General features: G+C 44.4%; 1 protein-coding gene across 1 annotated transcript in view; it reads right to left on the bottom strand.

The window, feature by feature from the left end:
• LOC310795136 (NLR family CARD domain-containing protein 3-like) overlaps nt 1-17,017 on the bottom strand; it is a 34,088-nt gene that overhangs the window by 10,996 nt on the left and 6,075 nt on the right. Inside the window, exons 2-8 of the mRNA XM_083657178.1 lie at nt 15,936-16,048; nt 9,506-9,619; nt 6,511-6,624; nt 4,587-4,665; nt 4,220-4,448; nt 928-2,713; nt 612-785 (exon numbers count right to left, since the gene is read on the bottom strand). Of these exons, the coding sequence (XP_083513304.1) occupies nt 612-785; nt 928-2,713; nt 4,220-4,448; nt 4,587-4,665; nt 6,511-6,624; nt 9,506-9,619; nt 15,936-16,045 (2,606 nt within the window). The 5' untranslated portion in view covers nt 16,046-16,048. The remainder of the gene's footprint in view (nt 1-611; nt 786-927; nt 2,714-4,219; nt 4,449-4,586; nt 4,666-6,510; nt 6,625-9,505; nt 9,620-15,935; nt 16,049-17,017) is intronic.

Genomic DNA, 17,017 nt, shown 5'->3' with positions numbered 1-17,017 from the left:
CTAATGAGTCCGTAAAATAGGTTATACACCTCCAATAGCTACTATAGTTGTACAGGAGCTGCGGAAGGCTTTGATCGACGTCCCACCGTCAAAAAACGCATTGGACGTCGAAGGACGTCCGTGGCATTCTACGTCACTATTTAATTGGACGTCGAAGGACGTCCATGGCATTCAATGAGTTAAACTACAGTAATTCTATTTTCTTTTTTGCTTACAAACTGCCAAAAATGAGCCAACGAGATACAGCAGTGATACCTGGTGCATGTCTGTCTGTATGGCGAGATTGCAGTGTCTGTCTGTCTGTCTGTCTGTCTGTCTGTCTGTCTGTCTGTCTGTCTGTTTGTCTGTCTGTCTGTTTGTCTGTCTGTCTGTCTGTCTGTCTGTCTGTCTGTCTGCCTGTCTGTCTGTCTGTCTGTCTGTCTGTCTGTCTGTGGAGCGATGACGGCATCTCTGTCTATCTATGTGAGACTGCTTGAAACAGCTGGAGGCCTAACTTACTATAGCCTATGGATTTTTAAAGTCAATAACATTCGCTCAGGTATTTTCACAGACATTAATGTGCATATAGGCTAATGCAGAATTTAATGTGTCTGTTGAACAGTTATCCTGACCTGAGAGTTTCCAGTCTGCAGTGTGGACTCTCCAGTCCAGCAGAGAGAAGCTTCACGGCTGGATCATGCAAGTCGTTGTTACTCAGGTCCAGCTCTTTCAGACTAGAGGACTGGGAGCTGAGAACTGAGGCCAGAGCTTCACAGCTTCTCTCTGACAGCTGACAGCCACTCAGCCTGAAGAGGAATTAGTGATGAAGACAAACAAGAACATTAAAATATGTATTTTTCTATCCTGTTTTAAAGATCACATCATATATCACAGATTAATATATTATCACATCATATATTGCATCTATCCAGTTTGCTATGCACTTACACAGATATATTGGAGGCTTTGACCACTGGCAGCAGCTTCAGAAGAGCCTCCTCTGAAGCAGAGTATTTCTTCAGGTCAAACACCTCCAAGTCTTCTTCTGATGACAGTAAGATGAAGACCAGAGCCGACCACTGAGCAGAGGAAAGTATATTTGTGGAGAGACTTCCTGATCTCAGGTACTGTTGGATCTGCTCCACTAGAGAATGGTCATTCAGTTCATTCAGGCAGTGGAACAGATTGATGCTTCTCTCTGCAGAAGGAATGTACCTGATCTTCTCCTCGATGTACCAGAGTGTTTCCAGATTGGTCCGTGAGCTACGTGCTGTCTCTGTCAGCAGACCTTGCAGGAGTCTCTGATTGGGCTGCAGTGAAAGACCCAGGAGGAAGCGGAGGAACAAGTCCAGGTGTCCATTTGGGCTCTGTAAGGCCTTGTCCACAGCACTCTGGCAGAGGTGAATTACCTGAGATTGGTCTCTGGAGGTTGATTGTGGTTCTGACAGCTGATTGACACCAGAGTCGATGAATGAGACCATGACATAAACTGCAGCCAGAAACTCCTGAATGCTCAGATGGACAAAGCAGAAGACCTGGTCCTGGTACAGCCCACACTCCTCTTTAAAGATCTGTGTGAACACTCCTGAGTACACTGAAGCTGCTGTGATATCAATGCCACACTCTGTCAGGTCGGCTTCATAGAAGATCAGGTTGCCTTTCTCCAGCTGCTCAAAAGCCAGTTTTCCCAGAGAGAGAATCATCTCCCTGCTCTCTGTCGTCCAGTGTGGAGCTGCCTCAGTTCCCCCATGATACTTGACGTTCTGTAGTTTGGACTGAACAACCAGGAAGTGGATGTACATCTCAGTCAGGGTCTTGGGCAGGTCTTCTCTCTTACTGGTTTCCAACAAAGACTCCAGAACATTAGCAGTGATCCAGCAGAAGATTGGGATATGGCACATGATGTGGAGGCTTCGTGAAGTCTTGATGTGGGAGATGATTCTGCTGGCCTGCTTCTCATCTCTGAATCTTTTCTTGAAGTACTCTTCCTTCTGTGGGTCAGTAAACCCTCTCACCTCTGTCACCATGTCAACGCACTCAGCAGGGATCTGATTGGCTGCTGCAGGTCGTGTGGTCATCCATAGGCGAGCTTTGGGGAGCAGTTTCCCCCTGATGAGGTTTGTCAGCAGCACCTCCACTGATGCTGACTCTGTAACATCAGTCAGGATCTCGTAGTTCTTGAAATCTAGATGAAGTCGACACTCATCCAGACCGTCAAAGATGAACACAACCTGGTACTTGTCAAACCTGCAAATTCCTGCTTTTTTGGTCTCAGGGAAGAAGCGATGAAGAAGTTCCACCAAGCTGTACTTTTTCCCTTTCAGCAGATTCAGCTCTCGGAAAGTGAATGGAAATGTGAACTGTATATCCTGGTTGGCTTTGTCTTCAGCCCAGTCCAGAGTGAACTTTTGTGTTAAGACTGTTTTCCCAATGCCAGCCACTCCCTTTGTCATCAATGTTCTGGTTGGTTTGTCTCTTCCAGGTAAGGGTTTGAAGATGTCTTTACATTTGATTGGTGTTTCTGGTCTCGCTGGTTTCCTGGATGCTGCTTCAATCTGTCTGACCTCATGTTCATCATTGACCTCTCCACTCCCTCCCTCTGTGAGGTAATGCTCTGTGTACATCTGATTCAGAGGAGTTGGGTTTCCTGCTTTAGCAATCCCTTCAAACACACGCTGAAACCTCTCCTTCAGATTACATTTGAGTTCATGTTGGCAGATGGCAGAAAGAGTTTCTGAAAGAACAAACGACAAATAACATCAAAGAGTGAACATTTCCTGGTAAATGTATATGTTCAAAAAATGAATAAAAACAGCTCGCACACTGCAGGGCTCCGTTTACAGTGATTTATTAGCAGCAAAAGATGAAAGTGACATTTCGAGCATCAAGCTCTTCATCAGACTGATGAAGAGCTTGCGTCTATGGCAGAGAATGAGTTAATCTTGAACTGATTTGGTCTCGTTTGATAAATATTTAGATATATATATTCAAATCAACCCGCTCTCACTCCCAGTACATCAAAATGTGCTGATTTGTCACGGCCCCTTGACGTCGTTATTGTGAATGAGAAAGAGTACAGCTGCGAAAGAGTAAAGCTGCGAAAATCATGAAGGACTGCACCTACCCTGCCAATGGACTGTTTGCCCCTCTCCCCTCTGGTAGGAGGCTACGCAGCATCAAAGCCAGAACCACCAGGCTCAAGAACAGCTTCTTCCCGGTGGCTGTGAGAATTATGAACAATGCATAATCACTCTAACGTTATATTCTTTAGTTTTCTCGTATCTAATTATATACATATATATTAATATCTTTTATATATAGTACATAGCATGTATTATATCTATATATGTATATATCAAAATGCTGCTCGTGCAATATACTGCTGCTATTTCTAATAACGTTTACCTTATTATTACTTTTTTTACGTATCTAATTATATACACATATATATATTTTTTTATATATATAGTACATAGTATGTATTATATCTATATATGTATATATTTAAAATCTGCTGCTCCTGTAATGAATGCTGCCACACTCCTCGCACTTTAATGCCACCAGCTGTGAGCGAAACAAAATGAACTTTAAGTGGCTCCGTGTTGAGCGAAACATGCACTTTAAACTGTTTTCCTTGCTCTTACATCAGGTATTATGTTGTTTTTATGATTTCTCTAATTTATGTTTTTATATTGTTTTTCTTTCTTAGTACTCAGTTGTTTTTATGATATTCTATGATTTATGATATCCTAGGTATTCTAGTTGATCTATCCACCAGGACCTTGAGTTCATATTTCGTTCCCTCTCATGTTTCATGTTTTGGAATGACAATAAATATCCTTGAACCTTGAACTTGAACCTTGTAGCCTACCTTCACATCATAATATGCAGAAGAAGGACCACCGGACCGTCTGGAGGTCACCTCGTGGTCACCCCCAGTGGTCTTGAATGTAATAACAGTCTGAGGCTTAAGTAGGTCAAAGTCACGCTGTAGGGAGAAGTGCTGGGAGGCTGACCTCCTCGACCAAATAAGCAGGAAGAGAGTCAGGGCTTGGCTCTGTACACACCCAAATATGACGTTAAAGGTAGCATTTCACCTCGGCAATAATGACATCGAGGGGCGTGTGACAAATTGACGTATTTTGACGCACTGGTAATGAGAACCTGTTTATTTAAATCCATCTCTCATTTTCCACCCTGTCCCATCTCCATCATGTTAAAGCTGTTGAAAGCCTCTTACTGCGCTGCAGAGAGTCAGCCAGCTCCTCCTGCTTCATGCTCCTCAGGAAGAACAGTGTGATGTTTAGAAAATCCTCTCTGCTGCTCCTCCTCTGCTCTTCCTCCTCACCATCCACCACCTCCTCATCCTCCCTCTGACTCTCTGAGCATTCTGGCTCATCTGGACTCAGAAACCTCTGGATCCTTCTCAGCTCCTCCTTCACAAAGGTGATGATCTTCTCCTCAACCAGCTGGAACAGAATCATATGAATTCAACGTTATTAAACGAACATCATATCCATCATACTGAAAGCCTGCAGCATGGAGACATCTTTGTTTTGTATTTGACTCGTTGGTGAAGTCAAAGGTGTTTTTGTTCATTTCCACACCATAAAGATGGAGTCCAGGTCTGGTTGAGGCTCCTGGGCCGACTGACCACTGGGAACCTCTGACCTCTGCTGGTAAACTCTGGGGGAACAAAACATCAGATAGTAGGTTATACCATCATATCATATCTCTCTCTCTATCACACACACACACACACACACACACACACACACACACACACACACACACACACACACACACACACACACACACACACACACACACACACACACACACACATGCAACAATGATGTTATAGGTGCTTCCGGACTGGAGGAACTTCTTCATAGTTCTAAAAACAGTTGGAGGAACTCCCCCCTTTTGATTGTGTCACAGAAAGAACTGGGAACGATCGTAATTCTTAGAAAGCCATTTTAAGGGACTTTCTTTGCTCCTACTTCAGGGTAGGGAGGCTACTTTCCCAGCACAAGAGGAACCATTAGGTAGGTAGGTAGGTAGGTAGGTAGGTAGGTACAGTATGTAGGTAGGTAGGTAGGTAGGTACTAATAATACTAATAATTATTATTTTATTTAGTCGTCCAGACGTAATGCATTGATTGGTCTACAGTAACTTCTAGAAATGTCCTGAGGCAATATCAAAACTTCGTTTTTTTTTAGCAAGCTAACATTAGCTAACTAACTGTTAGACAATGCCCTGTGAACTCTCACTTTATTTGCTGTAAGGCTACTAGTAGCGGTTAGCATGCTTACATCACTTCAGAGTTCCTAATGGCAGTATGAATGTAAACAGAATAAAGCCTTGAAGGTATTCTCAGGGGAGCTCCACATTGGCCAGTTTCTATTTCTATAATAAGAAGGAGAAGTGTGTGTGTGTGTGTGTGTGTGTGTGTGTGTGTGCGTGCGTGCGTGCGTGTGTGTGTGTGCGTGCGTGCGTGCGTGCGTGCGTGCGTGCGTGCGTGTGAGCAGAATTTTGGCTGGTCACGGCTATGCCATTTTACGTGCGATCGGGCTGAAACTTTCAGGGGGTGTAATGGAGCTAGATTTTTTAATTAGGGCAGATTAATTGGCCTAATTGCCCTAAGGCTGAGGCTAGTTCAAAGATGATGTCACTGACATCAGTGATGTCATCAGTCTGAGGCTCACGAGAGAGACTGATGGGAGAGGGAGAGAGATGAGGGAGAGAGGGAGAGAGGCTGAGGGAGAGAGAGGAGAGGGAGAGAGGCTGAGGGAGAGAGGCTGAGGGAGAGAGAGGAGAGGGAGAGAGGCTGAGGGAGAGGGACAGAGACTGAGGGAGAGAGAGAGAGAGAGAGAGAGGAGAGGGAGAGAGGCTGAGGGAGAGAGGCTGAGGGAGAGAGAGGAGAGGGAGAGAGGCTGAGGGAGAGGGAGAGAGAGAGAGAGGCTGAGGGAGAGAGAGAGAGAGGCTGAGGGAGAGAGGCTGAGGGAGAGGGACAGAGACTGAGGGAGAGGGAGAGAGAGAGAGAGGGAGAGAGGCTGAGGGAGAGAGAGGAGAGGGAGAGAGGCTGAGGGAGAGGGAGAGAGAGAGAGAGGCTGAGGGAGAGAGGCTGAGGGAGAGGGAGAGAGAGAGAGAGGCTGAGGGAGAGAGGCTGAGGGAGAGGGAGAGAGAGAGAGAGGCTGAGGGAGAGAGGCTGAGGGAGACATTGCATGCCAATAGGGCACATAAATCAAGCCACGTAGCGTGCAAGATGCCTCGTGGGTATAAAAGTCCAATATTCTCCTCATTATCTCCTAGATTTATCAACTCATGAAGCTGTGGTCACTTTACAGAGATTCCTGCTGCCTTCAGGTGCTCCTCCCATCGTTTGACAGGTAAGTACGTCATGTATTCAAATACTTTTTAGACATACTGTACATAACAAAATGACTCTGAAGAAACCATGTGGTACAAAGATACTTTGAGTCACATGACAACAAACACATCTGTTTTCACCAGTTTTAAGTTTGTACCTTTTATCAGTAGAGTGGTGTCCATGTTTGAAGACAAAAGGAAGATCCATAGACCAGTCACTCCCCATGGACACACAGCTTTGGACAGAGGAGTCTGCTCTGTCCTGCTGGATCCTGATAGAAACAGAGGATGGACAAAGCAGAGCTGATGTAGGAACAAGGTTAGACAGACAGACATGCAGGCAGACAGACAGACAGACAGACAGACAGGCATACTGGACAGCTCTCAGTGTGACACAGTAACAGACTGGTTATACTGGACAGCTCTCAGTGTGTCACAGTAACAGACTGGTTATACTGGACAGCTCTCAGTGTGACACAGTAACAGACTGGTTATACTGGACAGCTCTCAGTGTGTCATAGTAACAGACTGGTTATACTGGACAGCTCTCAGTGTGACACAGTAACAGACTGGTTATACTGGACAGCTCTCAGTGTGACACAGTAACACTGGACAGCTCTCAGTGTGACACAGTAACAGACTGGTTATACTGGACAGCTCTCAGTGTGACACAGTAACAGACTGGTTATACTGGACAGCTCTCAGTGTGACACAGTAACAGACTGGTTATACTAGACAGCTCTCAGTGTGACACAGTAACAGACTGGTTATACTGGACAGCTCTCAGTGTGACACAGTAACAGACTGGTTATACTGGACAGCTCTCAGTGTGACACAGTAACAGACTGGTTATACTGGACAGCTCTCAGTGTGTCACAGTAACAGACTGGTTATACTAGACAGCTCTCAGTGTGACACAGTAACAGACTGGTTATACTGGACAGCTCTCAGTGTGACACAGTAACAGACTGGTTATACTGGACAGCTCTCAGTGTGTCACAGTAACAGACTGGTTATACTGGACAGCTCTCAGTGTGTCACAGTAACAGACTGGTTATACTGGACAGCTCTCAGTGTGTCACAGTAACAGACTGGTTATACTGGACAGCTCTCAGTGTGTCACAGTAACAGACTGGTTATACTGGACAGCTCTCAGTGTGTCACAGTAACAGACTGGTTATACTGGACAGCTCTCAGTGTGTCACAGTAACAGACTGGTTATACTGGACAGCTCTCAGTGTGTCATAGTAACAGACTGGTTATACTGGACAGCTCTCAGTGTGACACAGTAACAGACTGGTTATACTGGACAGCTCTCAGTGTGTCACAGTAACAGACTGGTTATACTGGACAGCTCTCAGTGTGACACAGTAACAGACTGGTTATACTGGACAGCTCTCAGTGTGACACAGTAACAGACTGGTTATACTGGACAGCTCTCAGTGTGACACAGTAACAGACTGGTTATACTGGACAGCTCTCAGTGTGTCACAGTAACAGACTGGTTATACTGGACAGCTCTCAGTGTGACATAGTAACAGACTGGTTATACTGGACAGCTCTCAGTGTGACACAGTAACAGACTGGTTATACTGGACAGCTCTCAGTGTGTCACAGTAACAGACTGGTTATACTGGACAGCTCTCAGTGTGTCACAGTAACAGACTGGTTATACTGGACAGCTCTCAGTGTGACACAGTAACAGACTGGTTATACTGGACAGCTCTCAGTGTGTCACAGTAACAGACTGGTTATACTGGACAGCTCTCAGTGTGACACAGTAACAGACTGGTTATACTGGACAGCTCTCAGTGTGACACAGTAACAGACTGGTTATACTGGACAGCTCTCAGTGTGACACAGTAACAGACTGGTTATACTGGACAGCTCTCAGTGTGACACAGTAACAGACTGGTTATACTGGACAGCTCTCAGTGTGTCACAGTAACAGACAGGTTATACTGGACAGCTCTCAGTGTGTCACAGTAACAGACTGGTTATACTGGACAGCTCTCAGTGTGTCACAGTAACAGACTGGTTATACTGGACAGCTCTCAGTGTGACACAGTAACAGACTGGTTATACTGGACAGCTCTCAGTGTGTCACAGTAACAGACTGGTTATACTGGACAGCTCTCAGTGTGACACAGTAACAGACTGGTTATACTGGACAGCTCTCAGTGTGTCACAGTAACAGACTGGTTATACTGGACAGCTCTCAGTGTGACACAGTAACAGACTGGTTATACTGGACAGCTCTCAGTGTGACACAGTAACAGACTGGTTATACTGGACAGCTCTCAGTGTGACACAGTAACAGACTGGTTATACTGGACAGCTCTCAGTGTGACACAGTAACAGACTGGTTATACTGGACAGCTCTCAGTGTGACACAGTAACAGACTGGTTATACTGGACAGCTCTCAGTGTGACACAGTAACAGACTGGTTATACTGGACAGTTCTCAGTGTGACACAGTAACAGACTGGTTATACTGGACAGCTCTCAGTGTGACACAGTAACAGACTGGTTATACTGGACAGTTCTCAGTGTGACACAGTAACAGACTGGTTATACTGGACAGCTCTCAGTGTGTCACAGTAACAGACTGGTTATACTGGACAGCTCTCAGTGTGTCACAGTAACAGACTGGTTATACTGGACAGCTCTCAGTGTGTCACAGTAACAGACTGGTTATACTGGACAGCTCTCAGTGTGTCACAGTAACAGACTGGTTATACTGGACAGCTCTCAGTGTGTCACAGTAACAGACTGGTTATACTGGACAGCTCTCAGTGTGACATAGTAACAGACTGGTTATACTGGACAGCTCTCAGTGTGACACAGTAACAGACTGGTTATACTGGACAGCTCTCAGTGTGTCACAGTAACAGACTGGTTATACTGGACAGCTCTCAGTGTGACATAGTAACAGACTGGTTATACTGGACAGCTCTCAGTGTGTCACAGTAACAGACTGGTTATACTGGACAGCTCTCAGTGTGTCACAGTAACAGACTGGTTATACTGGACAGCTCTCAGTGTGTGAAGAAGAGTCATGCTGAAAAAGAACATGCATGCTCAGCAGACCTTCTCTGCATGAGTCATAGTTAAAACATGAGACAGTAACATTGTAACACTGGAACAACTTACTTCTCTTCAGAAGAATGGTGTCCATCTTTAAAATCTATCCATCCATCCTTTGAGCGGTCGCTCTTCAGAGACACACAGCTGGGTTGAGGAGAGTCAGGTCTCTTCTTCTGGATCCTGAGTGCAATAAACCCCCCAAGGCAGATTAGACATATAGTGAATGTATGAATGAATGAAAATTAGACATACTAGTGCAGGGGTCAGCAACCTATGGCACGGGTGCCACCTCTGGCACGCGAAGGGTTAATCACTGGCACGGCAGCACACATCAGCAATAAGTGCGCAATTGAGATTTTTTGTAGAAATGTTGAAGTGCCCTGTCAAATTACCACAGCCATTTGCAATTGCGCGGCATGTTATTTAGGATATTTACGGTAGTGACCCACTCTCTGCCTCTGATTGGTTGCTTTCCATGGCAGCAGCAGAGCAGTAAGACACCACTCTCTCACTAGATTGCTCTGCTGCTGCCATGGAAGGCAACCAATCAGAGGCAGAGAGTGGGTCACTACCGTATATTTAAGCAATATAGCATGAGAGCCAGTGTGTTGTGGCAAATATATCCCGCTGATCAGCTGTTATCCCACGAGGCCGCAGGCCGAGTGGGATAACTGCTGAGCAGCGGGATATATGCCACAACACACGCAGCTCGAGTGCTATATTGCTTTTATAAAACGGTTTCCAAGTATGATAATATAATAATAATAATAATAATAATGTAGCGACCCAGAGTTGACATGTCTGTGGGGATTACGACGTTACGTGAAGGCAGCATACGAGACGGGGTTTGTGGCACTTCCTGGCTCGTGGGGAGGGAGAGTCTGAAGATACGAGGAAGCCGACTGGACGTGTGTGTAGCTAGGAGCTATGAGGTGAACCGTGAATAAAGCCTGTACCAAGTATTGCCTCTTCTCCTCCTCACTTAACGGTCCCGGGAGCGGGCTGTTACAATACTATAAGTCCGACTGGCATGGCATTCTGATAGAGTCAGTTGAAACACTACTGTAAGGCGGGACCTCTAGCAAGAAGATAGACGTGCGGGTGATTTGATTGGATCGTTCTGGAGACTGAAGTTGACATTGGCCAATCCTGGCGCTTGCTGAGAAGCTGAGGGCTTTCTGCAAAGCCCGACACGCAGCTCGAGCGCAGCGCTGCATTCTCAGCGCTTGCTGAGAAGCTGAGAGCTTTCTGCAAAGCCCGACACCAACTAACGTTACAGGGTTAAATGCGGGGTTAAATGCGGGGTTAACAGCCTTTTTTTTTGCAAAGAAGACATTAGCCCGCGTCTATTCTTGTACAAAACATAATTTTCTGCGAAGTATTAGTAAAGTTATAAGCGAAGATCGATTCACAAGGATCTGACAGCTGTCTCCGCCATTTGTTTTTTCTACATTGTCATTTGAGGTAACCAAAGCCTTTTAGTAAGAGAGTTGCCATGGCAACTCATAACCCATGGCCATGGGTTATTGGAGTGGGTTACGGGATTTATACAATGGCTGTGAACCAATCAGATTGCTTTATTTGAGAGAGCCGTTTTATAAATCCTATATATACATCATCAGCGTGTTGCATTTTGAAGGCCAGTGTTTTCCAGCTGATATAAGTCTGCTAAATGATGCAACTTGTGTTGAGAGTTTTGAGAAAATGTGCTTTAGACTTTAGAATGATATGTGAGTGAGAGCAATGGAACTGTGCTTAGAGTTGATCAGTTTGGAGTCATGCTTTTGATACATGAGCTTCAACTTTTCACAATTGTGTGTGTGTGTGTGTGTGTGTGTGTGTGTGTGTGTGTGTGTGTGTGTGTGTGTGTGTGTGTGTGTGTGTGTGTGTGTGTGTGTGTGTGTGTGTGTGTGTGTGTGTGTGTGTGTGTGTGTGTGTGTGTGTGTTTGAATCAGAGCAGGAAGTCTCTTTAGTTCACTGGAGGTCACCATCTGATCAACATCAGAACATTCTACATTTTAGACTTTGATCCCTATGTCATGTTATATGTTCAGTAGATGCGCCTGCGCAGGATTTGCAGTGACAAGCATGAGTTTATTTCTAAATCCACTGATATGAAAATTAGGTTCCAGGACAGAGGCTATGGACCCATCACCCGGGCTTAAAAAAGGGCGCTCCATTCCCACAGAGACATACTCCTTCAGCCCAGAACACCTGATCCATCCCCTCCTAGAGTCACTGCCACCCTGCAATACTCCCCTCTGGCCAACAAAATAACATGCTGTCTTCTCAAGCACTGGAGGGTCTTACAAGTACATGACATTTTCTCTGTTCCCCCCAGGATTTCCTTTTCACGTAACCATAACATCAGAGACAGCTTCGTCAAGACCACCCATTTTCCCAATGCCACACAACCCACTATAGACTTTTTGCCCCCACTTCCCGTGCGCACACTGTTGCTGCTGCCCTCAGACTCTGAAAACTAAAGCTTTCACCATCCCAGGCAGACAAACAGTCACTCTCAGACACCTCACCACCTGTGCGTCACGGGGAGTAGTTTATATCATCCAGTGTCCCTGCCCGCTTTTTTACATCGGGAAAACATCGAGACCGTTACACACACGCGTAACGGAGCACAAAAGTGCCATATGCCGGCAGGACACCAAGGCACCGTTGGTGGAACATTTGATTAAGTGTGCGCTGAAGGACAGTGATCTCCGTTTCTGGGCGATAGACCTGGTCACACGTCACCCGTGAGGCGGTGATCATGATGATAGGGCTTTGTTGGATACACACCCTCAACACGGTCGCTCCTCACAGACTCAATGAGGAATGCAACCTGACGTACTTCATTTAAATTGTTAGGCCACATTATGTCTCTCCCGTATATTGCTATATTGTTATTGTATATATATTCCTGCCTTTACACATATATCTATAGCCATATTAGACCTATCTTTTGTACATATTCTCATAGGCTTTGTTCTCATAGGCTATTTTTAATATGTTTCTCCCCTATACTTATTTTTAGGCCTACTTGTTCTTCTCTTTTCCTAGCGTGTGAATATTGATTATTGATTATTGTCTATAGAGACACTGCGGAGCGTGTCATCATTCAGAAACCACGCCCAAAACGGGGGAAAACAGAAACCCCCCCTCCAATCCTGGCGTTCTCCTATGTCGCGTGCATGGTTGCGTGTTGCACCAAAAGATGAACACTCCAACTTATTTCCTTGACAGCTAGATCCACATTTTTCTTCTCGCCAATTCTCAATGGCTTCCTTGTTTTGCTCAGGAGTACAAACAAACTTTAACTGGCTATTTTTTTTACATTTGTTGTCTGCGCAGCCCACCACACAACAGCTTTTAGCTATGTTTAATTCAAGGAAAATGACGCTGGTCTATGGGAGTGAACGGAGCGATTTCCCCCGTGATGGGCGTGACCTATTTCATGCAGTGTCTCTATGGACATGTACTTCCTATTAGGAGTGGGCTATAAATGGGTCATTTTTTGTTTTGCTTAGGTCTCAGTTTTTTTGCATTCCATTTGCCCTATCTCAACATGAAATGACAAAATTTTTGGCTTCAGGTCCAAGAAAAAAGTGTGCAGGGCACAAATCCAAGATGACCACCGTTTTCCCTGAAAAATCGCATTTTTAGCCATAACTTTGTCATTTGTGGGTCTTTTTACTTGGTTGTGGTGTCTAACCCTATGTTTTGGGGGTCAAGCAATCTATTTATGGATATAGAAGTAGTCACAAACCATCAGATGTTGAGTTAATACATATTTTTGATCAAATTGACCCTTCTTTACCTCAATTTTGAACCATGCCCGTAGACCTAATATTTATTGGTAAATTATTTAAAAAAACAGCTACACAACAGATTTAATTTGACATACTATAATAATATTAATAGCAACCCTACACTGCTAATTATTACCAACATCTCACAACATTAACTGTTATTTCACCACAAAATACTGTATGGTGAATTTTATTGTGAAATAGGCCATCCGCTGTCATAAGTCAACATTACTGTAATCACATGAGGGAGATGGGAAGACAACATCCCTAGAAGAACAGTTTGACTTGATTCTAGAGGAAGCTGGGGTACACAAGTCATTTAGCCTCTACAAAGAGAGACGTTTTACTAGACTTTTATACCAGGCAGGTGCAGTCTATGATTGCATTCCCTACATCAAACAGCTACTTGAGACACTGCTAAATAATCTTCTTGTTCGAGCATGCAACATTTACCTTGAGAATGACTTCATAATAGCAGGATTTAAAGCACTTGCTAATTTTATGTACAGGGTGACAATGCCCTTCCTCAACTGCGTCGAGACAGCAAGCCAGGATTTGCTGGTTGACATGCTTCCCAAGCTCTGCAGTGACCTTGCTGACAGCTGAGAGCCTTGGTTATCATGTAGAGTGGACACATGTAAAAATGGAAGACAATGCTCCACAAAGTGATCTCGATCACCTTCTTCTTGGAGAGATGTGTGTCCAGGCCGCGAAAGGAGCAGAATTGCAGTGCAAACATGAGTATTAGGATGTTGATCCTGATGCTGCACGAGCAACTCCTCTCTATACACTGACTGCAGACCAACGGAAAAACCTGCCCACAAACAACCTGAATGCAGAGAGGTACTTGGCCAAGTGTGGATATCTTGCTGCCCAGTCAGCCCAACACTCAAATAGGATGTTCAAGGCAAAGGGGATCAAATATGACCTTTATGCTAACAGATAGACATGGCAGTGAAGTTGAGCAGTCAACCACTGCTGTCCTTAAACACCAGGATGCAATGGAGGTGACATGGAGTAACAAACAGAAAGAGAAGAAGAAACAGAGGTTGAGAGAGAATCTGCAAAAGAAAGTGAGGGCCAATGATTTTGTTGAAAACTTGTGAAGTGCAAAGAACATGGAGGGCCTGTTACATCTGTCACTACTCACTGAAGTGAAGGCACTTGTCCTTAAGAAGTCACCTGAGCTCAAGACTTACTTGAGGCAAGAGATCCAATACCAGAGAGTTATCAGAGAAAGAGATGATTGAGATCCTAATTGTGCTCCTCGGGGATGATTACCAAGCTGAGGAAGCGGTGGTATTTCCATATGAGGAGGAGGAGCCAAAAAGGCAGAGGGGATCTCTCAGTAAGAACTTATGTTCCAGCCCAACCAATCACTTGCTGTCATTTGGGATGAGAGGCATCAAAATATGGTATATTGGGTTTTACCTTGATGATAATGGGGACGGAACCTTCCGTGTGCATCACATGATGCACGTTGGTACCGGAGATTCAATTTGGCAGCGACCACCTGGCACTGATGACATCCAGGATACTATTGGGCAGCAGATTGTGCCTGTTGCAGTTTGAAGAGCCTGGGACTTATTATCTAGGAGAAAACTGTTATGTTTTAAGCAATGCCCCTGAAATTCAACATAATAGTGAAATATAGTAAGGTGAAAAAGGAAAAATAATAAGTAAATTTGGTCAAAAAAGGTATTAACTCAACATCTGATGGTTTGTAACTATTTCTAGATGCATAAATAGATTGCTTGACCCCCAAAACATAGGGTTAGACACCAAAACCAAGTAAAAAGACCCAGAAATGACAAAGTTATGGCTAAAAATGTGATGGAAAACGGTGGTCATCTTGGATTTGTGCCCTGCACACTTTTTTCTTGGAACCCAGGCTAAAATTTTTGTAATTTCATGTTGAGATAGGTCGAATGGAATGAAAAAAAACTGAGACCTAATAAAATTGACCAAAAAAGTGTTTTTGACCTCTGTATAGCCCACTCCTATTCCTATATACATTTCCATATGCCTATTGTTATTTCCACTCATATTTCTATGACCTGGTAGTCTATGTCTTGCTTTCTACATTCTTGCATCACTGCTGCGTCAGACCCAGCTTCTGTATGCCACGTCACCTCACCTGTTGCCACGTATGACCCCTTTATTATAGGAGTGGTACTAGCCAACGCCCAGCTGCTACAGCCTGACGAAGACCCAGTGAGGTTGAAACGTGTTGCGTTTTTCTTGCCCGTGTAGTTGTACATTGTATTGTAAACCTGTGCAGGTGACCTGTGTACCAACACTTCTGTGCAGGTGACCTGTGTACCAACACTTCTGTGCAGGTGACCTGTGTACCAACACTTCTGTGCAGGTGACCTGTGTACCAACACTTCTGTGCAGGTGACCTGTGTACCAACACTTCTGTGCAGGTGACCTGTGTACCAACACTTCTGTGCAGGTGACCTGTGTACCAACACTTCTGTGCAGGTGACCTGTGTACCAACACTTCTGTGCAGGTGACCTGTGTACCAACACTTCTGTGCAGGTGACCTGTGCAACACTTCTGCATTAAATCTTTCTCTAAAAAGAAACCAAGAAGCTCCTTTTTCCACTATTGATCACAATTTTGACTTTGAGCTTGCTTGCTTCCACTTTCTCTGTTCCTGAAGTTTAGAGGGTAACAGTTGTCTTACTTTGTGTCTGAGAGTCCATGTTGATGACTGAAGAGTGGAGGAAAGTCCTCCACAGACAGACAGCTGTCAGGAGGCTCTGCTCCACCCTCTTCCTCCACATGAACACTCATCTTCTGAGAGGAGAAACACACCCACACACACACACACACACACACACACACACACACACACACACACACACACACACACACATACACACATACACACACACACACACACACACACACACACACACACACACACACACACACACACACACACACACACACACACACACGTCCCAGCTCATGAGTATAGGGCTGAACAATTTGGAGAAAATATCTAATTGTGTTTTTTCTGACAGATTGCGATTTGATTTACAATATAATGTTTTAAAGTCAAGCTTCAGTTCAATATTCACTGTGTATTAGATCATTAAAACATGTGATGGTAGGACTGAGCATTGTTTTATTCCTTCTTTCTAAAAGTCCATCTGTTCTTCTACACTTCATATTTTTTCTAATATATTTTTTGAAAGTGTCAAAGCATGTTGCCCCGGGTGCTGTAGAGTGCTCTCTCACCTAGACAGACATACCCAAAATAAATCAGGATAGCTCCTCAACCATGAGGCCTTCATGCAGATGTTTGGTCTTCTTTGAAAGGTGTAATAATATGACTCCAGTGTAAGTAAAGTAAACCTGCATCTATTACCATTCCACAGTAAATGGAGATGCAATAAAGGAGAACAATAATGTGTTCATCCTTGCCTAGTGAATAATCTAATTTTAAGAGGCTATATCACCATTCTAACCAATATGCCACAGATAATTATGCTGCTGAATGTTTCATAACTGTACATTTGATAAAAATACACAAAAAATGCACCATTTCAAAACTTTATTGATATCCCGAAGGAAACTTGGTTTGCAGCAGGCATTGGGCCAAACAGTACAAAAGACCGACAATAACAAGCATCATCATAACACAGTATTAACTCCAGTAGTGATCAGCTCAAGCATCATCATAACACAGTGACTCCAGTAGTGATCAGCTCAAGCATCACCATAACACAGTAACTCCAGTAGTGATCAGCTCAAGCATCA

This window comes from Poromitra crassiceps, assembly GCF_964638095.1.
Source record: "Poromitra crassiceps genome assembly, chromosome: 20".
In the NCBI taxonomy this organism is placed as follows: domain Eukaryota; kingdom Metazoa; phylum Chordata; class Actinopteri; order Beryciformes; family Melamphaidae; genus Poromitra; species Poromitra crassiceps.
The sequence above is the reverse complement of the archived record's forward strand: the minus strand, read 5'-3'. Positions and strand labels throughout refer to the sequence as shown.